The sequence below is a fragment of the Meleagris gallopavo genome, chromosome 12 (genome assembly GCF_905368555.1).
Source record: "Meleagris gallopavo chromosome 12, MGAL_WU_HG_1.1, whole genome shotgun sequence".
Classification (NCBI taxonomy): domain Eukaryota; kingdom Metazoa; phylum Chordata; class Aves; order Galliformes; family Phasianidae; genus Meleagris; species Meleagris gallopavo.
Window position 1 is genome coordinate 604,793 of NC_139415.1, and position 26,124 is coordinate 630,916.

General features: G+C 48.4%; 1 protein-coding gene across 6 annotated transcripts in view; it reads left to right on the forward strand.

Moving 5' to 3' along the window:
- Positions 1-26,124, forward strand: part of CSNK1G1 (casein kinase 1 gamma 1) — an 86,432-nt gene that overhangs the window by 50,875 nt on the left and 9,433 nt on the right. For 5 of the 6 annotated variants that reach the window (XM_085233789.1, XM_085233790.1, XM_085233792.1 and 2 more), the window contains 6 exons: positions 12,129-12,280; positions 15,355-15,589; positions 17,142-17,227; positions 19,307-19,391; positions 21,342-21,490; positions 22,957-23,061. In XM_085233789.1, the coding sequence (XP_085089915.1) occupies positions 12,129-12,280; positions 15,355-15,589; positions 17,142-17,227; positions 19,307-19,391; positions 21,342-21,490; positions 22,957-23,061 (812 nt within the window). Of the gene's footprint in view, positions 1-1,771; positions 1,823-2,431; positions 2,495-12,128; positions 12,281-15,354; positions 15,590-17,141; positions 17,228-19,306; positions 19,392-21,341; positions 21,491-22,956; positions 23,062-26,124 lie in introns of all 6 variants that reach the window. The other variant, XM_085233793.1, reaches the window with a different exon arrangement.

The following is a 26,124-nucleotide window of genomic DNA, read 5'->3' on the forward strand; positions in this document are numbered from 1 at the left end:
TGCAGCAGCATCCCAGGATTCTTTTCAGTCGTCTTATTTCAGGTGGATTCCACATTTTCACCTTTCCTTCAGGTTAAACTCCTACAGACTTACAGGGAGACTAACTTCTCCAAAATTTTTACTGGGAACTCTCTTTTTTTAATCAACAAAATAGTGCCTATATTTCCCAGTCTTCCTCAGTCTTCAGCCTTTTGATTGAGCTGCTCTTTCCTGTATGTAATGTGGATATGAGGGCAGGAGAACGTGGCCACGTTTTTATCTCTGCCTGTCCCATCACTTGGATTTTGGCAGCAATCTGCAGTGGCTCCTCCTTTGCATCTGCTGGCAGTCCCAGCCAGCTGGGCATGGAGATACTGGACTCTCCTGTTTACTGACTGCTCTGATCACGATCTGGGATGACAGTGGGGTGTGTGGCACTGCTCAAGCCTGTCGTATTGGAAGGTGGATCCTCCTGATCTCATCACTGCTAGAAAGCGCTTTAAATGCGCTTTGAATTTGAAAAGTTAAAACACTGCTATGTTTCCTGCTGTAGTTAAGTTGCTGGGAGCTGATGGGCTAATAGAGTGGATGTAGAGATGTCTTAGGACGTCTTTAAACACCAGTCACTACTTCAGATGGAATTACAGACCGGGGGGGAGTCTGGAACCTCTGTATTTCTCCTGGAGGCACAGCTCAAAGCCATGTGCTGCAGAGGTGCCTGAAGCCCTGCTGTGTTCCTGTGCAGCCACGGAGCTGAGGCCTCTCCTGGTCCTGCTGCACTGTTTGCAATGCAGCTCACCTGAAATGGGAGCCAAAGGCCCTTGGGGCAAGCATCGTCTTAAAGCTTTGTTGCTGTCTAGTTCTGGCTGCAGGGCAACAAGATTTATCTCCTCCTCTAAACCTTGCTGTGCTGAGTAGCTGGGGCAAACGTCATCGAGGATAGGTGCATGGATGTGTGGTTGCAAAGCCTGAGCTCCTGTTTCCCCAGCGCCCCCTGTGTTTGTGCAGCCAGCTCTCCTTGGGGGTGGGGAGCCTGCTGCTGCGTGACATTCCGCTATTGCTCTTAGCCCCGTTCCTCTCTCCGAGGATGTGATCGTGGCTGAAAAACATCTCCAAGCACTCAGGAAACCGCTTTTTGATCTCTTGCTTCTACGCAATTGAATAATTCACCGAGGCCAGGAAGTACCGCCTGCCAGCAGTGACCAGCAGAGGTACGGGGCTGAGCTTTCCTCAGAGCAGCTGTGGCACTGCGTGGCGATCAGGGATGCGAGCTGCGCCTGCCCCACGAGCCCCGCGTTTCGGTGGGTCCTTCTGCCCCCAGTTCCTTGCATAGTGACGGCTTCTGCCTGCCCTGCGGTGCGCAGGGAGCCCGGTGCTTGGCTCCAGCAGTAACTGCGCTCCCTCTCGGCTGGCAGCTGAGTCACGCCTGCCCGCAGTCCCACCTTGGCACATGTGATTCATTGCAGCATGCGCTCCTGCTTTCACACAACGGCGGTGGGTGCCGCTGGCCGGGGGGATCGCGCACGATCGGCTCCGCAGCGCTGCGTTGGAGAGGAGTCGTACGCAGGAGAATCCCAGGAAACAGAGAACATATCTGCTGTGTTCCCAGCCCACGCGGCGCGTGAGTCACAGCAGAATGTACTGAGCCAGGGAGGGAAGTGCTGGTACATATAGAACGGGGAAGGGTTCTGTAGTTTTGTTGTGGTTCTTGCTCTGTAAACAAGTTCACCTCTAATGAAATCCCGAGTCTGTGTGTTTACTTTTGGACCTCTTTCTGTTGCACAACTTGCAGGAGTGAAGCAGTCTGTTTACTTGTCAGGAGGCAGGATCAAGAAAAATGAAGGTGGTGTAAATAACTGAGCCTTTTACGTATTCCAATCAATATTTGCATATTTGCATGTATATTTTTCAATGTAGCTGTCTGCTGCTCCGTTCTGCATCCTAAGTTGCTCTTCAGGACTGCCTACATTGAGTGCATTTCTCTCTTCCCGTGTTGCTCTTGCGCTGCCCGTGACCTGCTGCACGCTCAGTATGTACCAGTCTCGGGAGAGAAATTCTTTCCGTGCCGGTTGCACAACGCTGCCATTCAGCAGCAATTAGGCAGGGGTCATTACAGCGAGCCTTGTTGTGCAGATGGGAGTAAACGAGGTGCTGTGGAGGAGCTGCTGCCCTGCCTGCTGCTTCGTGGGGAACTCCCTGCCTGCAACGCTTTTCCCCACAGGAGCTGCAGCAGTGTAGGGCTGTATAAGTGAGGCCTAATGCAAGATTGCCTGGTAATACCAAACTGACATCCATTTGCACCAAAAGCAACTTGCTTCTTTGGATCCCAGTCCATGTTTGAACAGTTCCCTGCTTCAATCCCTGGCGCAGATGCTCGCATTCCTTTTAAGCTGTCAGTTCGTTTTCTAACAGCAAGCAAAAACTCTTTACCTTCATTCTCAAATCTTGCAAGGTGTTTTGAAGAAACTTGCTGCTGAAGATAGGTCTGAGATGCCTAAGCAAGGAGTGGTGACAGGTAAGGTTTCGTTCAATTAAAAAAGTGATTTTTTGGAACAAAATTGCAGCGCATGGGAGGCTGAGTTATCTGTGCCCTTGAAGAACGGTGATCGAAAGCTCCAAGCATTTGTGTGTCATCTGATGACGTGGAGCTTGTGGGGTCTGTGAGTTCACAGCTTGTGATTTACAAAATGAAACACAGTGGAGAATTGCAGCCCCCCCCCCAGCTCCTGCCTGCCTGCTTTGAAAACAGGCTTTGTGGAGCAATGAGGGACAATGTTTCGCTATCTGAAAGTGTAGTGGTTCCCTTGCTTGAAAGGGCTTACCGAATGTGCACACTTCAACAGCTCTTTTAACATCAGAAGACTTCCTTGGGCTAAATTTAGGCTTTGTGAATTGGAAGCTATCAGATGCTATTAAAGCAAGGCCCATTAATATTTGAATATGAGATGAGGGCAGTTTCCTTTTTATATTTCAAGAAGTCGTCTTCTGTCTCCTGCTCTTCTGGTATTTGTGGCAGCAGTCACAAAGTCCCAAGAGCATCCTCTGCATTTGGCAGGGCAGTCAGAGCCCCTCTGAAAGAGAGAACTGTGCCAGGGAGGTTGCACGCAGGTGAGCATGGGGTGCAGAGGGTAGGGGGCTGCCTGCCTCTCAGAACAGCTGATAGTTGATAGGTGTGGTTTGTATTCCTTAAGCTCTGCCCTGCCTGCTGTTCAAAATGCCCTCCTCTTCCTCCAGTCTCGAGGAGATGAGCCACTGCCTCCACGTGGGATGGAGTAGTGCTGCTCAGCATGGACCGTCCCCGAGGGAGACTGATGGTCCTGTAAAGCATCTGAACTTTGTTTTCCAGGAGATTCTTCTGTAATAGAAGAGGATGGGAGGTTTCCATCAGGCTGCAAGGACTGTGTGGGTAACAATTACCTACAGAGCTGACAAATCCTTCAGATGCTCTGACGGTTTGTGTAGTAGGGCTGGTGAATGCCAGCATCCTGAGTTGCTGCGGACAGCACACGTGTGTTTGACTCAGCATCCATCACCTACTAGTTTGACGCTTCTGCAGGAGCCAGTGGTGATCTCATGGGTTTTTAGCAGGCATTGTGTTGGGCCCTGTGATAAAGCAGCTCTGATGCAGCACCAGTGTGGGCAGGTCTGCGTGGCTCAGGTCTGGTTTATCTCCCGGTCACTTGAAGCTGGGGCTGTGTGCCTGATAGGCTTTATCCAAATAAATTAAACCACTCAGATCTGTCATCAAAGAAGCAAATGCAGTTGAATCACCTGCTGCCACTCCTTGCACAGGGCAGTGTGTTGCTGTAGCAATGGGGCTGGGGCACCTCTTGGTCTCTGCACAGAGATGTGGGCTGTAGCTGAGCTGTAATGTCAGCTGTCAAATTTCTCCTGCCTTCCCATTGTGAAGCAATAGCAGTGTCACTTTATTTTGCAGCTGGCCAGCACACACTGTAAGCTTCAAGTGCCACTGAATTCCCGCAGTAGATCACTGGCACATGGATAGGCTGGGCATCGGTGCTGGCAGGAGTCAGCAAGGGAGATGAGCTGATGAAGGACAGCGGCCAGCTGGGTGTTGGTGCAGTCGAATCAAAGTGTTCCTCCACATGGCAGAGAAGTGGTTCAGCACACAGCTTTCATTATTGCTGCTTTCTTACAGTTTTCATCTCCCTGGGATCAAGCTGCGTCTTCTGCCAGTTCTTCTGGTGTCAGATCTGTGTGCAGCTGGCTGTTCTCTTGCAGCCCAGAAGTGCTGTTAGTTTTCCTTAAGTATCCTGTAGGTTATACATGTGGCATAATAAAGCATATTCACATAAAATACCCTCGGTCATCCTAATTCCTCTTAAAAAATGAAGGGCCCCAAACCTGCTGTTTAATTCTCTTTCAGGGCTAGAGCTGCTCATTTTGATGGCTGTGACCTGTTCCTGCTGTACAGGAGCTTCAGAGCAGCTCGTGAAGCTGCCTCACACCGTGGCTGTGTTTTAATTGCACGAGAGCTTTCTGTGCAAATCCCATTGCCGTCAGTGGGCTGCTGTGACCCTGCACTTAACCTGCACAGAGTTCAAAAGCTGCGGCACTGCAGCTTCCCACGCCTTGCAGCAGAGACACAGCCTCTGCTGAGTACACAAAGAAAGCCCAAGAGCAAAGCAGACGGGACCGTGAGGTTAAAGGAATAATTACACCGTGTTAAGCCTTTTGATTTATTCTCCCATCCGTGTCCCTGTGTCGCAGGTACGTGGGAAAAGGCAGATCATTAACTTCAGCTGGAACTTTTGGAGGTGGTTTAAAATAACTGTTCTAATGTTCTGCAGTGTTTTGATTCTCCTGCTAAGCTGGTACCTTGTGTGCCAGCTGCACCCAGTGCTGGAACAGCAGAATGTGCACAGGCTTTACCAACCTCAAATGCAGCAGTCATGCAGAGACTGGAGTGAAAGAGATGAAATGCAGAGATCAGTTTCCCAACACCTGCGCAGCTGGATTTGGTTTTTGTGAATACCGATGTGGGCATCCTCTGGGCACCCTGAAATTGCTTCTTTCTTCATCTGTGTGAAGAGTTGTCTAATGGAGTGCAGCCATGTTATCAGGAAACCAGCTTGTGCAACTCCAAGGGAATGAAATGTCGTCCCTTTTGATAACACAACGATCGGGAAAATTGTTCTTCTGTAACTGAAGTAAAATCATTTGGATTTTTACCAGCAGCGAGAACAAATATGTTCTTCCTTCTGTCCTCCCTACGTCTGTTTTTCTTCTGTTCCTTTTCCCATACCTTTTTTTTTTGGTAGATGCAGACACAAGCTACTTGCAACACAGCAGGGGTTCAATACATCCTGTATGGCCCGAGAGAAGGCACAAAATCTGCTCACTGTCTGGAATGAATTTGGAGCCTTGAAGTCTGCGTGTAGACACATGTTGGAGATGAAGCAGCCCTGACTGCAGGCACACAGCTGTGTGCAGGGTGGCATCTCCTCCCCTCCAAAGCTCAACTGCTGGGAGAGCATAGGGGGAAGGGAATTGGTCATCGTACAAATTCGGGATGCTGCTTCTTGCTTTTTCAACCAGAGTCTCTGGGGATGCTGATGGGCTCTTTGCTGCAGTGAAGCAGTGAGTCCTGCTGGGCAGTAACATGAAAGCACTTAGCATTTGCTAGAAAAGAGATGATCCACAGTGCAACTGAAGCAGGAAAAAGATGTTGTAGAATTCTGGTGGCAGAGGGCTGAGTGTCTGGCAGCAGTCAGAGCAAATGGCACACAAGGACGTTGGGAGCCGCAAGGATAAGAGGAGCTTGCAATGACGCTGTGAAAGGGCTGCTGAGCTGCCATCTGGAGCAGGGCGAGTGACTGGAGCTCTGCAGTATGGAGATGTCCGGAATCAATGGGGCTGAGAGCAGAGAGTGCCTGCACCAAGGCCAGCTGAGCTGTGAGGAGGCACACAAAACTGTGATTCCCCAGCAAGGATGGTCACCTCTGTGATCTCCATCAGGACAGCAGGAGGGGAGCGCTCTCCACATCCGTAAGGATGTACCTCAGGAGCTTGAAGGATGTTGACAAAACAAAAAGCTTAATTGAAACACAGCATTTTAAATTTCCTGAAGAGGTGAAGAGCACTTGGTTGAGCTTGTGTTGAGTCCCTGGTGACAACTGGTGGTGGATCAAGCTCCTCATTACTTCTTCTAAGGACTCATCTTGAGTGGAAGATGGTCTTCATGTCTGGATCCAACTGCTGGGAACTTGGAGGTGGCTGGGTTGTCCTCATCACCCAGGCTCTTTGGTTGGAATGGTTCAGTTTCACTTGTCAGTGAAAGGTTTCACTGGTTCTACAAACTGGTTCTTAATGCAGTGCCACGCAGCCCTGGATCTGGACCTTCCAGCAAAGAAATGGCATTACACAATCAATAGCAGCTTTAGGGAATGTAGTAACATCTGTATAAGAGGACTCATAGGGCTGTGTCCTTCTGGAAGACTTGTACAGTGCTGGGCTAATCCTGGACTACTGCACAGTCTTTCAGCTGAATTGGGTATGACCAGGTTAAAAAATAGGGTATTTTTAGAGCAGCATGTTGACTTCCTTTCCCTGGGCTCCCAGACCTGGGTGTCTTTCAGCCCTTACTGTTAATGATTCTCCGCTGCAGCGATTTGGATTAAAGGCTGCCTGTTCTCAGTTCAGTTACAGATTTACTCTTAATCATTTGAACCCAGAATGAACCACAATGAACACGCAGCTGATTTTTCTAAATAACCATACTGGAAAGAAGTGATTTTGAGGGAAAATGAAATGAAATGAAAGCTTGGAGAGTGTTAGGCTGTAAGGAGCTTTCAGTGCAGCCTGCTCATTACTGAAAGCCTGGAAGGTTCAAGTTGTTTTCATCCAAAAGCCATGCCTTATTCTCGATGGTTAGTTAGTTTATGGCTTTTAGCTTTATTCCTAGGCTTTGAAACCTGCACAGCAAAAAAGTTCTCTGTTTCTCTCTGGTAGAGGGATTTTGGAGGCTGGCAGAAGAGAGAGGATGGCCACTAAATGAATCTGACCTTTTTCTTTCAAATATCAGTAGTCCATAGTGGTCCTAGCAGAGAGCTGTGTACATACACAATATGTATTTCACTTTGCGCTGTCACATTACTCAGAGCTGTCACTGCAGATCCAGTTAGGGGCTGTCCACGTGAGAGCCTGTTTGAGGGACTGGTTTTCAGCTGCATCCCCAAGGTCAACCTGATCTGCAGTCATGTGCATCCCAGAACCCATGCATGGAAATCGAGCACAAAATCAGTGCAGTGTCACTGAGTGTCGTGCAGCCAGCTTTGAGAGTACTCCAAAATTTTCATCAGCGTGTTGTCATGGGCACGGCAAAGTAGCTGCTACTGACTTCAAGCAGGGAGATCATTCAGCTTAATTTCATCCACTGTTGGTAGGAGTTGCTCCAATTACACTCAAACATGTTAAGGAAAAACAGCGTGTGCTAATTGTTTTGCTTAAAGTTTTATTTCAGTCCTGAAGCTGAAACATATGCAATCAAATACTTGAAAGAAATAAATATCTTAGTTTTTCTCCTCTATTTCTATTTTTCAAGTAGATACTTCAGAAACCTGAAGGTGAGAACGAGCCTCTGTTATTTCAGCCTACAGAACGTGGCTTGGGGAGGTAACCTGTTAAGCAGCAGAGGTGAAGTGATGGGATGTGTTTGAAGAGGTTAGCGGATGAATTGGCCCAGTCGATGTTGATGGCAAAGCTTCTGTTTCAGCTAGGATTTTATTCTGATTTGAAAATTAAGAGAAGGGTAGATCCTCATTAGAGTAATCAGCTTAAATGGGTTGACTATCTAAAGCAATTCGTTTAATTTGTTTGAAACGTTCAATTTTAGTTATAAATGTTCAGCTCTCGCACAGTTGCTATTTATACTGTTTATCGTGTAATTTTGTGTTCATTGATTTGTAAAAATAAATCTTTTTGCTCTGGAAGAGAATCTTGTGACAGCCTATATCCTATTCATCAGTGCTGCTTTAGTATCTCACAGAACTTTTTGTGCATTAATGCTCCAGGGGACTGCCGTGGCTCTGGATGAGTTTTTAAGAGGACTTGTTTGTGCTGCTCGTGTAGCCTGCATCCTGCATCCAGCATCAGCCATTTCCTTGATGTCAGATTGCTCCCCTTCCCTCTGTCTTTGGGTGTCTCATTTGGGCTTTCTTAGACATGTCTCCCTCTGTAATAGTTCCCAGCTTTGAAACCTGCCTGGGTCTTAAGAAAACAATCAAACTTTAATTGTCTTTCTTGAAATTGAAGACCTCGGCTCCTCCTTATTTGCCCACATAACATCTAAGGGCTACGTAAACCAGTTTCCAACGGGGGCAAAGAAATGGTGATTTGGAAGCTAACAGTTCACCTGTTACAACTTGTGGTTGTTTTTTGTTGAATTGATGTACAAGGACTCTATTCTTGCACCTCCACTGACATAGATGTCACACATACCTTTCTGTACTTGCTCCCTCACCTCTGCTTTGGGTGTATTTTGGGTTGTGCTGTCGTACTAGGTTTATTCCTAGGCTCTTGCATCAGTGTATATTTGCCCCTGCAGACAGTTTCCACTTTGTTCCTGCCACATAGGGCAGTTGCTACAAATATTTCCCTTGAGCACACCCTTTGACTGTATCTCCCTGCCTTTTGCTATTTGGTAATTGGCCCTGGAAGTGGTTGTGGATGGGCCGTAGGGCTCTCACAGCTGATGCCTGACTGCATGGCTGTTTGGAGCACACAGAATGTCCAATGGGTTGTTAGAGCTGTTAGTCATGCCACAAAGCATGCGGCAGAAAGACAGCACTACCTGAATTGACCAAGCTGCTCACGCTTGGACTGAAACTTGCTAGGAGGCATACTTTTGTGGCGTTCATCCAGTTCAGCTGAAGCTCTCTCCAAGGGGGCTGCTGTTTGCTGCTTTTCCCTTCCACGTGTTCAAGCTCAAGCAAACACCAAGCTGGGTCCCCCAGCTGATCAGACATCCTCCCGGCCACGTGAGGCCAGAAGGGCGCCGTGAGGCTGGGACCATCCCGTCGGTGGCAGCCCCGGAGCTGCGCAGTTTCAGCGCTTTGGGAAACCCAGGGTTGGAGTCACTGGAGCCTGATGTTAGCAGTCTGAGTTTTGGCTTTGATGTCTGCGTTTGTCTCATTCCGGCAGTGATGCTTTAATCTCCGAAGCTCTGTGCTGGGTTTTCGCTGTGCTCAGCTTGAATTTCTTCCAAGACACCGCACTGCTGAAATAGCAGAATTTGTCCATGGATTCCAGTGCAGTGATCAGACTCTGTTTATCGGGTTGATGAACTTTCCACAAGAGTAAGGGTGGAGCAGGACCTCTTACATAGAGCCAAGCCAAATCACTCAGCAGCTCAATTGAAGCCGTTAAGCAAAGTGCACTGCAGAGTGCTGCTTTTTTTCTGAAGATCCTGTATATGTCATATGCATTTTCTTGCATTAATGTGTTTAGAGCCATGGAGAAGATCCTTGTTTGGATGTTATTTTGTATGTTAGTTGGGATTAACTGGTCATGGTTTGTATTGAAGTGTTGAGTTGTATCATTCAATCCTTGGGATGAGCCCTGTGCTCTTTTTGGCTTTCCATCTTCTTTGACTGCAAACCTCCTCTAGGACAGCTTCACAGCAGTGTCTTCCTTTGACCTTTCCAACCCTCGGCCAGCACAACGCCTTTGCATTAAAAACCTCAAGTTTGACTGCCTAGGCAAAAGATACCTTTTCCTTCATCAGCAATCAATCTCTTTTGTTGGAAATATCCTTCTTAAGTATTTAGAGATCTGTGGGTGATATTTTTGAAGCTCCTGTGGCTCACTGTGACAGTGGACTTGGTGGGACCAGGACGCATTGCTTGTTGCAGAAATAGTCGGGCTGCATTCTGAATGATGCAGCCGGGCTCTGAACAAGTTATTGTGTAGATTTTCTGAGGTTTGTAGAGAGAATTGGCTCAGGGAAACCTACATCTCAGATATGCACCCTGGAACTATCTAGCCTTATCTGCCTGCTTGGATCCTGAGGAAGCAGGTACTTTAGTGTCAAAGCTCCTGTTTCCAGCTTTGTCCTTTCCCAAAGAAATACTGAGTATGGACTTGAATTTTAGTGAGTTGAGACTGCGTTCCTCCCAGCTTCGCTGCATTGACGGTGTGGGGCTGGGAGGCTCTGAAGGGCTGGTCAGCCATACGGCCTAGGTCATGTTCCTCCAAATGCCCTCTGAAAATGAGATGTTTGACAGCGTTTTTATTCTATCAAAGCCGAGATGTGAGTTCTTGACCGCAGGCAGAGCTGACAGCAGCACCGCTGAAAAGCCTCGGAGAAAATCGAACCCTAAAAATATGCCTGAAACTAATAACGTCCTCTGCAGGCTGCCACTTAGGATGCTTTTTTAAATGTTCTTAGCTACAGCTTCACCTTGGGGGAGCTCCTGCCTAGAGCAGAGCCTTCCCGAGGCTTAATCCCCCTGTGAAAGTGAGAAGGGCACTCCAAGCTCTTGGCTCAGAGCACTTGGGGCTGATGGCAGAGCTAACTGGAGGGGCTGGGCCCCAGAGAGCGCTCAGGCTTGCCCTGCTTCCTTTCCCACGTGAAACCCCCGTCTTTGGAGCCTGGCTGCCATTTATCTTCCTGGTTCTCGTGTCCGGTAGGAATTTAACTTTAATTGCAGCGGACTCTTTACCAAGTAAGGATGTAAATGTATTCTTTTTCCCTTGCTCTGGGAATGAGATTCTTAGCCTTCCTTAAGAGCCTGTCGGCAAATTTGTTCTCCAGTATTCCATAATTAGCACACTCCTCGCCTGACTGGTTTCCTTCCTGGTTTGCACTTTTCAGGACTGTTATCATGACGTAGAAATTGCGGTGCAAATGTTGTGCAGAGAACTTGAATTTAGAAGTCTCTGTTTTAAGCTTGTCAAGCCTTCAGCACAGGGCTGATGGCATTCAATTGCCGTTTGTGTTTATTTGGGGATTTTGGAAAACATTCAGGGCTGCCTGGGTCAGATCCCACTGTTGCTTTTGGAACTGCTTCCATGTCAGACAGCCCTGCTTTCTCAGAGGGTGCTGTTGCTGTTCATGCTCACTGCAGCATAAAGCAAAGGGCAGCGGCCTCCCAGGCTTAGGTTGCCGGTGCTGGGCAGACGTTGGATGTGGGACATGAACTCGGGTTGGGCTGGGAATGCCTGCAATACTCCGTAATGTCTCACTAATGCGTCCTGACGACCGATGCCTAACGTGATCCCCTGAGCATGTGATTTAACGAGATTAAAGCCATCCCTCAGTAATCTTTGCCGAGCTGTATTTTGTTCTTTTTGTGTAATTCACGGGAGTATAAAATCTGTAATATTTAAGCTCTAGTAATCTCGGTGCCTCATTTATTGTATTGTTGGCAAGCTGATTAGTGCCGTTGGGCAGATTAACGAGTTTTCCTGAACCTGTAGGTGAAGCTGCTCTGCTTCTGACATGCTCCGGTTTTGGCATTCTCTGCCTTTATCTGTGTTGGGCTCAGCTGCCTGGGCACGTCGTGGGGCAGACACACAGCCAAAGCTGTGCAGCTGCACCAGCAGTCCAGTTCTGGTGGCTGATGATTAGCAAGAGTACCAGTTAGCTCTGCGCCGCGTTCTCCCCTGGATGGACCCTGATTGTTTCTTTGTGGTGATGGATCATCAGAGACATCAGTCTCTGCTCTTTCTTATGAATATAGCGCAGGCAAGCTTTGTGTGAGGTCGTGCTGTGTAACACCAGCTAGGGATTCACTTGGTTTAACTGCAGCCCTTCTTCAAACATACCTCGTTTGCTGCAAGGGTTTTGTGTTCCTGGCTGCTCAGACAAGCGCCAGCCCATGGCTCTGCCTGCTGCTCAGTGCAACGCAGGGAACACCGAGTTGGTTATGCTGAGGCCAAGCCTTTGTGCTTCCAGAGCCAGGTGCTTTCATGTGGTCAAGTTATTGCTTTGAAATCCATTTGTCTATTCAAGGGTGTAGCCAAGCAAAGCCTGCACTCATTTGGCCTTTGGTTCATTCACAGTACATGCTGAAACTAATTTGCTTGCCATGTAAGATCAGAAAGGACACTCAAGAGGTGAAAACAAAGGAGGAAGGGTGTCCATGTTGTCCCAATGGCTGATTCCAATCCTTTTCGTATTCTTCCAGCTGAAGGGCTTCCCCAGGTTTATTATTTTGGACCGTGCGGAAAGTACAATGCCATGGTGCTGGAGCTGCTTGGTCCTAGCTTGGAAGATTTGTTTGACCTCTGCGACAGGACGTTCACTCTGAAAACGGTATTAATGATAGCCATCCAGCTGGTGAGTAAAGTGTTTTGTCAGCTCTCTTAGCCAACCAGTTCTAAATTAGCTTGGCTTTGCCACAACAGAACCTCAAGTGGAAAATTGAGGTCACAGATGCACAGCGTTGATCCACACTGACGTGGTATTGGTGCACAACATTGTGCTCCTGTGGCCAAGCAGCCTGGTTTTGTTTGAGTGCTCCTTCATCATTGTAAAACCAATTTATAGTCTTTTTGATTAAATCAGGTGGCAAAGCCTTGCATACAGTTTGTATCCCTTTTCATTGCACTCCAGAAACAGTATTACCGTTTTGGGCAACTCTTCAGTGTTCGAAAAAATCATTGTTGGTCTCATAAGCAGTGAGAACAGAGTAGCAACGTTGGATATGTTTTTCAGTTTGTGCATGTAACATAGGGCAAAATTTGGGTTGAAACAACCTGCATCAAGCTGTATTTGACTGACTTACATCTTTTAGAGTAGTGTCAGAGACATTTCCTAGTACTTACAGGAGTAATTTTATTGCCATGAGACTGCTGGGGAAATGAAGCCTAACACGGCAGGGACTTGCCTTGTGCCAAGCACTGGGGTTGCAGATCAGTTCTGTACAGGGAGGATCTCCATCGGCACCAGCTGCCCATCCTGTGACCTTGCCTGGCCTGCCTGCTCACCAGGACACCGGGACCAGCGTGGAAAAAGGGTGCTCAGAGTGAATCATGGGGACAGGAAAGGCAATCCCACCTGGAGCTGGTGTTCTCTGTAGGCAGCACTTCTCCTTTTTCCTTGGGGAGATGTTTGAGGACGTTTCCAATCTTTTCAGGAAGAGGTCATGAGGTCATGAGATAGCAGTGTGGACGCATGTGTTTAAGGAGACAGGTTTAGCATATTCACAGATGCTCCATCTCCTTCCCCAGAAGGGCTTCTGGAAGGAGGGCTCGGCTGTCTCCAAAGTGCTTTCTGAAGGGGCTGGCGCTTGCTGCTCCACTGGAACAGAAGCCCTTTGCTTCAGTGACAGGGCTTTGGGGAATGTTGTCTTGGATTTCTCCCAGTTCCTATGCTAAATCATTACCGTTGCTGTGTCACACTCCAGTGTTAGAGAGACATAAAAGAAGAGGAGCTGAGCTGTCACGTTCAGTGGCATAAATTGTTTTTCTGTTGTTTTTGAGCAGCCAAGGCTGCTTAAGCTGCGGTAATTCTAATCTCGGTCGTGAGGAAACGTAAAACTTCGCTGCCAGAATGCAGCGCATCGCACAAGCAGTGCCACTCTCCTCTGGTGTTTGAGACGCCTGGTAACGATGCCCAAATGCAGGGAGACTTCCCACCATGCGAGCAGCCTGCTGCCACCCAGAGAGCAGGGAGGAGCACCTTGGTGCCTCAGTCCCCGCTGGAGGGGGGAAGGAGAGGTTCTCTGTGGATGTTTTTGCACACGTGCTGCAGGAGGACTCCTCTGGCTGATGGGAGCTTTTGGGCGCTGTCACTCCCACAGTGTGAATTTCTGAAGGCTCACACTGCTCGGCTGGGAGCATTGCGTCGGAACCGCTTCCTCCAACCCCTGTATGCAGCTGAACAGATGGAGCGGCCGACGGCCCTGAGCTGCGCAACACATGGAAATTAAGCACGCGTCCATTAGGGCCTGAACCTCCTGCACATAAATCAGAAGTCATTCCTTGGCTGCTCAGGGCTGACAGCCATCAGCTCCCTGCTCCTGCAGACAGAAGCGGGGCAGGCGTCCTGTCACAGGGCATAAAGCACGCCGCTGCTGCAGGACATCTTTCTGACGGGAAGAGCCTCTTCCAGCCATCCCCAGCAGCACAGCAGGAGATGTGCAGGCAGGTGGAACGAAGCCCGCCTGCGCATGTCTGTGGTGGAAGCACAAAGAGCAGGTACACCAGTAGCTCAGAGTGCTGCTGGAGTCTGTTGTTCCATCCAGCATCCCCGCTGTCCAGGATTTTTGTCCAAATTGCTGTCATTGCCATTGGCTGTTGCAACAACTGGGCTTCTTTGGTGGCAGAGATGTACGAAATGAGCCACTCAGGCTCTGCTTGAAAACCTGTTCTGCACGGAGGGGCCAGGAAACCCTTTGTTCCCATTTTAAGGGTTGCAGTTTAATATGAGCTGCCTCCTGACATACCTTTTTGTCTCCAAACCTGCTGCTGCGTCACAGAGCTGACTCAAGATGTGAAGAATGGCTGAAGTGCAGAGCATCTGCACCCTCCTGGAAATGATGAGCAGTAATGGCTGGGAGCTGTGCAATCCGTTTTCTCAGCGCATTGAAATAAATCACTGCTTAAAGTGAGAGGGGAGAGGAGCGGTAACACGGAGTTAGTGACACAAAGGAGAGCTGCTTGCAGACCTGCTCGAACATCGTTACACATCATTTACGAATTTTCTGAAGCAGAATTAACAATGGCACTGAACGAGGTGTGTTGCGAGAGCTGAGGTGGCCCTTCTTCCCTTGGAGCCAGGCACCTGCCCCTTCGCTTGCTCCTCAGTGGCAGAACACAGATAGTCAAAAGCTGAAAAATACTCCAATTCTGCTTGACGACTGGTGAGATTAATTATTCTTTTTAGTCGGCATTGAGGAGCGTAAGGCTTCCGCCTGCCCAGAACCCCCCTCCGGGGAGAATTTGGCATGTTTAAGAAAGCATATGGGTTGAGGGAGGGAGGTGGTGAGGCACAGAGCAACAAGGGAGGGCTGTGGGTAAGGGAAGAGCTCCTGGTAGCCGGCTTAGTGTGTTTAAAATCAATACAAAAAGGCTGCTGCAATTCTCCATGGAATCCTTCCAAGAACGCTGTGCTGGTGGTAGCATTACAGAAGAAAGAGTCCCATTCCTTTTCAGATGAAGTCAGGGGACACAGGGAGAAAGGTGGGGATGGCAAATTCCTCTTCCAGCTGTGCAATGAAGAATGCCACAGCTCAGGCAGTAACCGGTGCCTCATTCTGCTCTGTTGGTGCCACTTGTGCAGTGCCTGTGTGTGCAGGTGGCAGCGGGTGGCTTGAGGAGGCTTTGTGGTGGGCTGCGAAACCTGGCTGTTCTGTTTGCAGGGGAGCAGCTGGGCTGCCTGGGAGTAATATTTGCTTTGTCCTTTTGCAGATCTCCCGAATGGAATACGTGCATTCCAAGAACCTCATCTACAGAGATGTCAAGCCAGAAAACTTCCTTATTGGCCGGCAAGGCAATAAGAAAGACCACGTCATTCACATCATAGACTTTGGATTGGCAAAGGAGTACATTGACCCAGAAACCAAAAAACACATACCTTACAGGGAACACAAGAGCTTAACTGGAACGGCGAGATACATGTCCATCAACACACATCTTGGCAAAGGTCTGTGCGTTCAGCACGAGCAGGCTGTGCTGGGGGCTGGAGAGCTCTGATGGTAGCTCAGCTTGTGGCTCCCATGCCCTTCATACCTTTGCTAACCACTCCGCATGGCGATGCCGTGAGGCTGTTGGGGTTTGTTGGTTGGGTTTTTTTTGAGCAGTTGAGACAGCTAAAAGTGTTGGAACTGGAAGCCTCGTAATTATGGTTTTTGTTAGCAGTGAAACAATAAAGGTAGCAGTCCTGCTCTGATAAAAGCAAGTGGGCAGGCAGTAATTGCCACACTTAGTGGCGACCGAGGAGATCTTTATAGCGCAGCCCCACACCAGCGCCTTTCAGTTTCACATGTTACACTTTGCTGTTCCCCGACCTAATAACTGGTTGGAGAAAATGAATAATGGCTTTCCTTAATGATAGAACTAATTTTAAACCCATCTTCTGTCTCCTCACTCGCTGCCTTGTATCCTTCTTGGAAAATTACATCTTTGTGGCTGAAAGGCAGAAGCCCTTATTAAATGTTTATATTCATTTAAACTCATAGAGTGGTAGGGCGGTGGCACGGGGACAGGTCGGAGAGCCTCTCGTTTTGGGGAATGAGAAGAGATGGGTGCAGTTTCTGTTTCTGAGGGGACTGGGGAAGAAACAGAGGAAGTGAGCCGCTGCAGATGGGAGCACCGCAGGGCACTGCACTGCCACCACCTACCGGCCAGCCGGCCTCGAGGCCCCGTGTGCTCCGTGTTCTGTGCGCGGGGGGGGCCGGCGGGGAGCAGGTCGCTGCTGCTGGGAGGCAGAGACGGTTGGTGAGCAGTGCTGGGGGCCCTGCGCTGCTGGGGAGCTCTGGGACCATTCGTCCAGCAAGCAGTGATGCCAACAGGACAACCTCCTGCTGCTCGCGTTGCCTTTGTTCTCCCTTGTATCCTGTGGCTTGTTGGCAGTGTGGGCCACATTTCGGTAGATTATTTTAAAGGATGCCTTTCCCTTGGCTCGAGGCCTCCTTTTGATATTTTTTTACCTCATCTATAATCATAACATCTGCATGGCAACAGCAGCGAGTGTTTCACGAGCAAAAGCAGCGCTAAAAGGAGCTATTTTTAACCCTGTGTGATGCACTGAGCTCCAGAAGCAGCAGGAGATGGCTGGCACTGTGTGCGTGTCAGTTCCCACAGCTGGCTGCGAGTGTCCCCTGCCCGCTCCTGCGGGGCTCAGAGGAAGTAATCCAGCACATCCTTTGCACACAGTGCTCTGCACACTGGCTCCCAGCTCCTATCTGCTAGCTGATCCGTGTGTTTTTTGTTCCTTGTAACGAGTTCCAAGTTCTTTTGCACAAGCCCTGAGATTGCACGTTTAAGAAATATGTAGATGTGGCACTGAGGGACATGGTTTAGTGGGCAATATTGGCAGTAGGTAGATGGTTGGACTAAATGGTCTTTTCCAACCGTAATGATTGTATGATTCAAGTGAGCATTCCTGCCACAGCCTTCTGCCTGAAATCCCTTTTCCTACCAGCCAGATCAATTTCTGCAGCTGCAGCAATAATTTGTCATCTCTTCTGTTGCAGAGCAAAGTCGTCGAGATGACTTGGAAGCCCTTGGCCACATGTTTATGTATTTCCTCCGAGGCAGTCTGCCCTGGCAAGGACTGAAGGTAGGTTTGAGTCTTAGGTTTTGCCCCTTGAAACTCACTTTTCTGCCCAGATGTGAATCTGTCAGGATAACATATGGAAAATCAGGGCAGAGCAGTCCTGTATGTCTGTGAAGTTGAATACTAAGGTGTTAGATTTACCTGCAGAGAAGATGCCAGGCCAGAAGTACGTTACCTGTCACTGCAGATTAGTGTTAGCATCACTGACTCGGTGCAGCTCTGCAGGGAAGATGCGAACAAAGGAGCAGCTGGGACAGAGAGGGCAGCAGTGGGGCTGCTGAGCAGTTGGAGCAGCTTAGCTGTAATGTGAACCTGCCCAGAACACAATGGTTGTTTATGAAATTCCGGTTATGGCACACAGTGCCCCAGCTGCATCTAGGATCGTGTTTGTAATAGGAGCAGTCTGATGGTTTTAACTTGCCGAGAGACTTTAGCCTGAAAAGTTTTTCTGGCAGAAGTACGGAGCTTGGCTTCCCTCCAGGGACACCGGACGCTCAGTGCTCAGTTCTGGATTGTAAGTTTATGAAATGTCATGTACAGTGCCGAGGGCTGCGAGCAATTGAGTTACAACAGCCGCAGCTGACATCCATCAGCAGAATGCCATGTGCTGGCTCCAAGGCTGCTTCTGGCTTCATCTTCACTTCTCCACCACCTTCCTGATCATGCAGCTACGTGTTCACCTCTGGAGCTGCACTGAGTGAAGGGAGTGAGGGTGATCAGCTTAAGAGGTTTTTAGTGAAGACAGTGACTCCTTTTAGGCATGTTGGTATGCTGTGAAAAAACAGATGAGCTTTTGGACTCACAGTCTTCAGCAGAGTGCTGCTGTGGCCGATGGCATGATAGAACCTGCTAAGCTGCTTTGTCACCATCTATCCAGAGTTAACCTCAGCTTTGCCTTATCAACACATGTCAGAAGTGTCAGCAGTAACTCAGAAAACACAGAAGGGATTTTCAAGCACAGAAACGATCCTGAAAGGACTCAGAACCTCTCTGGCAGTAGGTGCACTTCCACTGGTAAATCTATGAGTGTGTTATTCTATTACATATTTTATTTCTTTAGTTTGAACTTGCCCGCTTTAAAGTAATCCTATAAACTACTCTAAAATAATTCCAGGTTTAGACAAGACTGCAAAATTTTCCTTGGATCAGTGCTGAACTTAATGAGAATTAGTTGTGTGTTCCTTGAAGTCCTGCATTTCTTTAGCTTCAGAGCACACCCAAACTCTTCAGCCTGAAAACGTGGCATCTTCATTCTTGTAGGTTTCCTCAGCCTCCACTTCTGGTCTCTACTGTCAATGCTAAGGTCTTAAGAGGACATCTTACAATGTTAATTATATTGCTGGCAGGACTAATGGGCATATTTTGAAATGGAGGCAGTGAAACCTGTTTGTAGGGTGCCAACTGGAGCAGAGTGCTCTGCTTCAGGAGCGATTCAGGTGGGAAAACAAACTGAAAAGTATGTCATTTTTCTGGATGACCAGCTGCTTAATCAGTGCTAAGTGACAGACACTTTGGGGGTGAAAGAAGTAGCACGGGATTTGGGAGAAATGTGACTGATATAATCTGGTTGCTTGACTCTGTGGTGGCATTCTGTTATGCACAGTAAAAACATGACATGTCAAAATTGCTGTCACAGTTTAACTGCTTTTGCAGTTGCTTATGAAGCTGTCATGCTTGCAGATGGCTCTCAGCCTAGGACAGCTCTTTGCTGGAGTGTCAGGATACTGATGTGCAATCAAAGTATATGCAGTTTTAATTTCTTGCCCCAGAAAAGCTTCCCTATACCAGGACTGGGCTAGTAAGAAATGAGCCCTGTGAGCACAACCAGCGTGCTTCCTTTCAAGTACTGAAGGCATTCTAAATGCCTCTCTGGAGGGTCTGTGCTGACTGCATGCAAAGCACATAGTGAAGATAACAGCAGGGTAGCATACTGTAATCTAGGATGCAGTTCAGCTGCAAGTAACGTCACCTGCTACCACCCAGAATCAGTATTAAACACCTTGTTTTTCTTCCCACATAGCATGTCATTTCTCACACTGTTGAACTCTTTCCCCACAACTGTTTTGTCTTTGTGCACTACAGGCTGACACCTTAAAAGAGAGGTATCAGAAGATCGGGGATACAAAGAGAAACACTCCGGTTGAAGTTCTCTGTGAGAACTTTCCAGGTAAAGCACTGATGGGGTCACTGGAGTGCAGTTGGAGACACACATTCCTTGTTTAATATGATAGCTCTGAGCAGCTCTGGCGGAGAGTATTTCAGTGATGTACACGTGTTGTGTCGTTCCTCAAGCAGGAAAACAACTGGGGCTGCTGCTAGGAATTGGCAGGGCTGAGAGCTTGTGACTGTGGCTTGGTCCAAGCATAACTCTTCCCACTCTGCAAGCTGGGCAGTGCCCGAGTGCCCCATGTCCCTGCTTTTCTTCCTTCCCACAGAGAACCTTGTTGTTTTCCCTCTCTCAAGTGACTGTGTTGGCTCTACTCAGTTGATTTGTTTTCAATTGAAAAGACTTACAGGTGCTAAAATCTTAGGTGGCCAGCTTAGAAGATGGGACGATGTCACTGAATTCCACCTTCTAACAATGGCTTTAAGGAGAGCTTTATTAAGGGTGTGCTTCTAGCAAAGCTTGGCAGCTTTTCTCCAGTTCAGTAGAAGTCCATCGCAGAGCTGGGAGAGCAGAGCAAGAAGTGAAAGCCCTCCCGGGGTACGGGGTAGCCTCCATGCAGTGGTTTCAGTATTTTGTCTGCGAGGTGAGAAACTGGACAACAGGGAGAGCACCTCACAATCAGCCCCATTCCTGTTGGAGCCATTCTCATAGACTCACAGAATCATTACGGTTGGGAAAAGCCTCTAAGATCATTTAGTCCAACCATCAACCCATCTCACCATGCCCACTAATTCATGTCCATGGCTCTTTACCAGCACAAGGAGCAGCAAGTCTGGAAGGAATTGTTGCTTGTTCAAGTCCTTCTTATTTCCCAGACACGTTTCCATCCAAATCCACCAAGCTCCAAGCAGAAAGGCATCAGGTTGGCTGTTGTCATTTTTGCTCTTTTCCCCATTTCTTCCCTTCCCAGTACTCCTTCCTCAGAGCTCTGTCACACATGCAGGTCTCAGCTGAAGGGAGATGAGACAACTTCTTTCCCACACTTGCCTGAAACCCATTGATCCTCCATCTTTCAAAGATAAAAACAGGAGGAGGAAATGACCTTTCTTCTTCTTTTGCCTCAGTGTGACACACAAGCTGCCAACCATAGGCGTAGCTAGCCATCACCGAGCAGAGCTGCTTTTATTTTTGTCAGTTAAAGGCAAAAGCTGAGCTTCTTCCTGCAGTACCCAGTCTCATTCCTAATGTTGAGCTCTGCTCAGAACAACAGTCCTGTGCTGGTATAGAAATCACTGTGTCTATTTTAAATGCCAATGAGCTGACATATGTGTGAGCATCCTGTAGGCAGGCTCAGAGAACTGTCCTTTGTTGTAGAGTGCATTTTAGTGTTTGTTTTTATACAGGGGTACAGAGTGAAACTTGCTGTGGAACTTGCTGGAGGTAGAGCAGCAGCCCTCTGCAGCAGGTGTGGGACTCCAGCATTGTTAGAGATGCATTTGCATCGATTTGCATTGTGGGCTGCTGCTAAAGCAGTAGTTTTCAAAGGAAAGCCAAGGTTATCAGCAGCAGCCCAGACAATTCTCCCTGCGTGATGCTCAGTGCTGTAATATAGGCCTTGCTTTATAGCAGCTCATTCAGAAGATTCAGAATGAAAGCAAGCTATTATTAGGCTTTGGGCAGGGCTGGAGGGCTCTAGAGAGCTGAGTGAGGTTCATAAGCAGCAGGAGGCTGGGTAGGTCATGGGGGGTGAAGGCCTGCAGGCTGTCCTCAGCTCCCATCGATCTGCCTGGCTGAATGTGGCAGAGCCTGGGCAGCTCTGGAGATCTGCCCCTGGTCCAGCCTGGAGAACTGTCGTGCTTTGTGCCATGGAAGGGCCTTGTTAGAGTTGACTGAAAAGCACCTTTCCAGTGTGTGTGTGTGTATCGCGTGCCATGCGCTGAGAGGCTTGTAAGTGATGGAGTGATGCGTGGGCAGAGCTGACACTGCTTCCCTTCTCCCCTTCTCCAACAGAGGAGATGGCCACATACCTCCGTTACGTCCGGCGGTTAGATTTCTTTGAGAGACCAGACTACGACTACTTACGAACCATCTTCACAGAGCTGTTTGAGAAGAAAGGCTACACCTTTGACTACGCCTATGACTGGGTCGGCAGGCCAATTGTGAGTCCCTCCTGCAGAATGCAGGCCTTGCTGCTTCCCCACCTGGCTCTCGGTTTGTTCCAGTAGTGCCAGTGAGTCAGGATCAAACCGCTCCCTTCTTTTCTGCAGCCAGCAAGTACAGGCTCAATGCAGAGAGAAGTCCTGGTGCTGTGTTAGGGGGTTCTTGTGGTGCCATGAGTTATCCTAAGGGGCAGATGGCCCCTTGCCACCAATTTGGGTTTGCCTTGGTGTGGCACATTCAGTGCTGACTTGCTCCTTTGCAGCCATGAGCAGGACTAGAATTTATTTCCTCTATCCCAGCATATGATTTGAAACCTTTGGTCATCAATATCTGAAGACATCCATCTTACAGCTGGAGCCATACTTGCTTCCTCAGCACCCAGCATAGCAGTTGAGTTGTCAAAGAGAAGTACAGGAGATGTGGGCAGGGCTCTGACAGGTGCTCAGAAAACAATAAAAGGCAAACTGATTGTGATCTCTTGACGATCCCTGGGCTTACCCTGCTCCAGAGGCTGAGCCAGCTCTAAATATGGCAGGGCAACGTGGGAGTATCCAAGCTCCACTTAGCACCAGATGGAACATAACCGTGATCTCAATCCATTACTCCTATTGTCAAAAGCCATTTGTATTCAGGAGGATCTTTGCTAAAAGATATGTCACTGGGAAATCTGATAAAGCATCTAAAGCTCTTCCGTTGGCTGCCCATCTGATCTGTGCCTGTGCTGCAGCCCGTCGCTTGGTGTCGTTCTGCTGACAGCCTTCTTGCTAACAGCCAGTCACTGTGCACCACCAGTGGCAAAGGCAGCTGTAAATTAATTGTCACTGGTGCCGGCTCAAGTGCCTTCAGTGCTGAACCTGGTACCGCTGCCAGTGACTTCCCATCCAACTATATTTAGCATTGCCGGTGTTTTCTGCGCGCAGAGCAGTTCATTTTAGTAAGAAATCATTCCCTTCGTGAATCATGATTTTTCTCTCATTTTTGTTTAATTACAAAAACAATTGATAAAAAGCACCTTGTAAGACAAGCTTGCTATTGCACTGCAACTGCAGTGGTTGCTATGGAGATTTTGATGTTGTGAGCAAGGATTGTGACTTTGGTGAGAATAGAGCAGATGAAGCTTTAATTTTAACACATCCTGTTTCTATGCAAGGGTGGTTTTTAAAAGCAACAAGACAATGAGCTGAGGAAAACAAGCCTGTATGTTTTGCAGTTGCAGTAATCCTATTTGTGCGGTGCGATCTGACACTGGAAGAGATTCAGATGTATCTTTTTAGTTCACTTTTCTACAAGATGTTTGATGCCGGTATCCAGCAAGCAGTCAAATCACAGGCATCCCGTAGCTCTTGCTGTAATTATGCCTGGTTGCTGCCAGTACCTTAGTGCAGCGTTTTGATGTCTTCCTGTGCTGTTTGTGCATGATAGGAGCCGACCTGACTTGTGTCCTAACAAACACCTTGTTTTCCAGCCTACTCCAGTGGGATCTGTTCACGTAGATTCCGGGACGTCTGCAATAACGAGAGACAGCCACGTCCATCGGGACCGACCTTCACAGCAGGCCCTGCGCAATCAGGTGTGTTGGCAGCACTGTCTCGCTTGGCATCCCTCTGAATTCCCCTTGGTCTGGAGAACAGAAACCCTGTGCCAGCACGGGTAGCAGGGGCTGATTCTTGCCTTTGTGGCAAGCACATTTCTTGCTTAATTTAGGAAGACTTCGGTCTTTGGCAAACCTTTCTCAAAGCAACAAATGGCTGGAAGAGCGGTGGAATTCCTCCAGATTGTGAACAAATGGAGTGGAGTAAGATGTGTGTCCCATGGATGTGCACAGCGTCCAGCTCAGGATGCCCTGTCAGTGGCACTGGTGTTGCACAGCAGAAAAGACTGCCAGCACAGGGTCCTTCGGGGAGGCTGGGCGTTGTGGCCCAGATAAACTGCAAGTTTATGAATTTCCCCATTTTTTCTTTCTAGTGGTAATATTGGTGTTGAGAGTCTGGATTTTCTGTATTAGCAGAGGTGTCAGAAGTTGAGCAGATCTCCAGCTGCTGGCCCCTAGCTGGAGCTGTTGGTGCTCTTACTTCCCAGTGAGTGGTTCTGGGCTCGCTCTGCTCCTTTAACTGCTGCGTGCTGTTCTGGCTGTGTCTGCGATTCCTGCACCCACATAGCTCATGCGAGCTGGGCTTTGTGGGCACAGAATTGAGTGTGAGATGCAGTAACCTGTCTGGGCTCAACTCTTCTTGTTCCATGCAGCTGTGCTTGGAATGATAGAACACCCAATACAGACTACATCTAAAGCCTTCAGATACAATCAGGATGAATATTCCTCATTAGAAGTGTTGCTTGTAGGAGGCTGCACTGTTTGAAGCATGTGTGCAGTACTGTATTTATGCATGCTTATTAGTGTGGACTGGGTTGACAGTGGTAGTAAAATAATGTGCTTTATTATATTGCCTGATTAATGCATTAACTCCGTTTTGGGTAGCAGTTTGTAGTTGTCTGCTCTGACAGCAGATCTTCATGCTGCGTACAATCAAGGCATCTTGTTCTCTTTGATGGACAATGATGCCTGGCTTCATTTTCAAGCATATTAGTTCACAAATTTTAGTACATAGCACAAAGACAGCTGTCATTCCCAAAATATTATTTGGACCACGTTCAGTCTTTTTAAGCCTTTCAGTCTTAATCATAGAATCACTCTAAGATCATCCAGTCCAATCATCCACCAGCCACCAATATATCCCACTAAACCATATCCTGCTGTACAACATCTAATGTTTTTTAACACCTCCAGGGACAGTGACACCACCTAGGCAGCCCATTCCAGTGCCTGACCACTCTCTCGATTTCCTAACATGCAACCTCAATCCCCCTGGCGCAATTGCAGGGCACCTTTTGTCTTCTTTTTCTCCTAAACATTATTGAGGATGTTCAATTATTGAATAGAATCAATCACAGAATGGCTTGGATTGGTAGGGACCTCAAGGATCATGTAGTTTCAACCCCCCTGCTGCAAGCAGGACTGCCAGTCGCTAGATCGAGTAGTAGATCAGATTGCCCAGGGCTCCATTCACCCTGGCCTTAAATTCCTCAAGATGGAGCATGCACAGCCTGGTCCCACCCCCAGCCTTAACCCACCGGCCCTCCACCTGCTCCTGGCTGTTCCTCAGAGGCAGCTCCTTGCAGTCCATCCACTTCTTAACACAGAGGCCATCACCTCCACCCCCTCTACCTTGCCTGCCCTTTCTGTAAAGCTCATAGCCCTCCATCATGGTATTCCAGTTATGTGAATCATCCCACCATGTTTCTGTGATGGCAATAAGATCAAAGTTTTCCAAGTGCACCACACTCTCCATCTCCTCCCTCTTATTCCCCATGCTGCGTGCGTTGGTATAGAGGCACTCCAGTTGAGCTTTCAGACACGCTGCCTTCCCAGAGGAGCCTTCCCACAAACCTCCGGGACAGATCTGAGCTGACAGCATTCCCTGGCTCTTCTCTGTTCCTCAGCACTACACCCCCCTGCCCCAGCAGTTCCAGTTTAAAGCTCTCGCAGTGAGCCCAGCCAGCTTGCTGCTCTTCCCAGTCAGTTGTGCCCATCCCGTGGTTTACTGAAGGTGTGTCGTAGATCATAGAAGCCAAAGACCTGAGTGTGACACCACCCATGCAGCCTGTCATCCAGCTGGTTCGTTCTCCTCTTCCTGCCCAGACCTCAGTCTTCAACGAGGAGGACTGAGGAGAGCACCACCTGCATTCCCAATCCCTTCAGCATCTTCCCAAGGCACATAAAGACTTTTTTGACATTTTTTTCCTACCCTGGTCGCAGCCTTATGCCACCCAGGTTGAAGGACCAGGTGGGGATAGTAGTCCTCCAGCTTTATCCTACCCAACATCTTCCTCCTGATGTCCCAAATGCAGGCACCCAGCAGATAGCAGACCTCTCTCGAGAGCTTATCCAGGCGGCGAATGGGCGCCTCAGTGCCTCTCAGCACAGAGCTGCTATGGAAGTTATAGATACCTTCTCTCTCCCACACCAGAGACTTTTTATCAGATACTTGGGTGTAGAACCATAAGACGGAAATCTGGCTCTTGTGTCTTCTCACGCCTTTCCTGCAGAGTGCCTCCAGGCTCCCAGGCCATGCTCTCTGTATTGATAGACATACAGCTTCATCACCTGATCTGGCCAAGGAAACTAGCAGTACAGTGTTTTGTAGAAAGCAGCACTCAAGATATGTACTTCACCAACTTCTAAAACTCCGTTTAAATTCTCCAGTCGTTCTTAATCTTGTGACCTGCATCAACCAAAGAAGAATTTCAAGGGAAGTGCTTCTCCAGTAACTCCTTTGAATGTTACCAAGTACAAAAGGATAAGCAGTGGCTCGGGCTGACGGAACAAACATTTAACAAGATTTACAGGCCTGCATGAAGGCATCTCTAGGGAAACGCTCCCTGTGAAGTGGGTTTGTTGACTGCTCAGGAGGAGCTGCACTGTGGGTCACTCAGGGACGGACCCAGACGTCACTCACAGAGGAAATGATTGATAGTGCTTGTTTTATGGCATGCAAGCAGAGTGCTTTTCTGTTCTGCTTCCTTTTGCAAACGCTCTCGTTCCAGTTTGGTGACCGGTTAGCGTTGTACAAGTGCA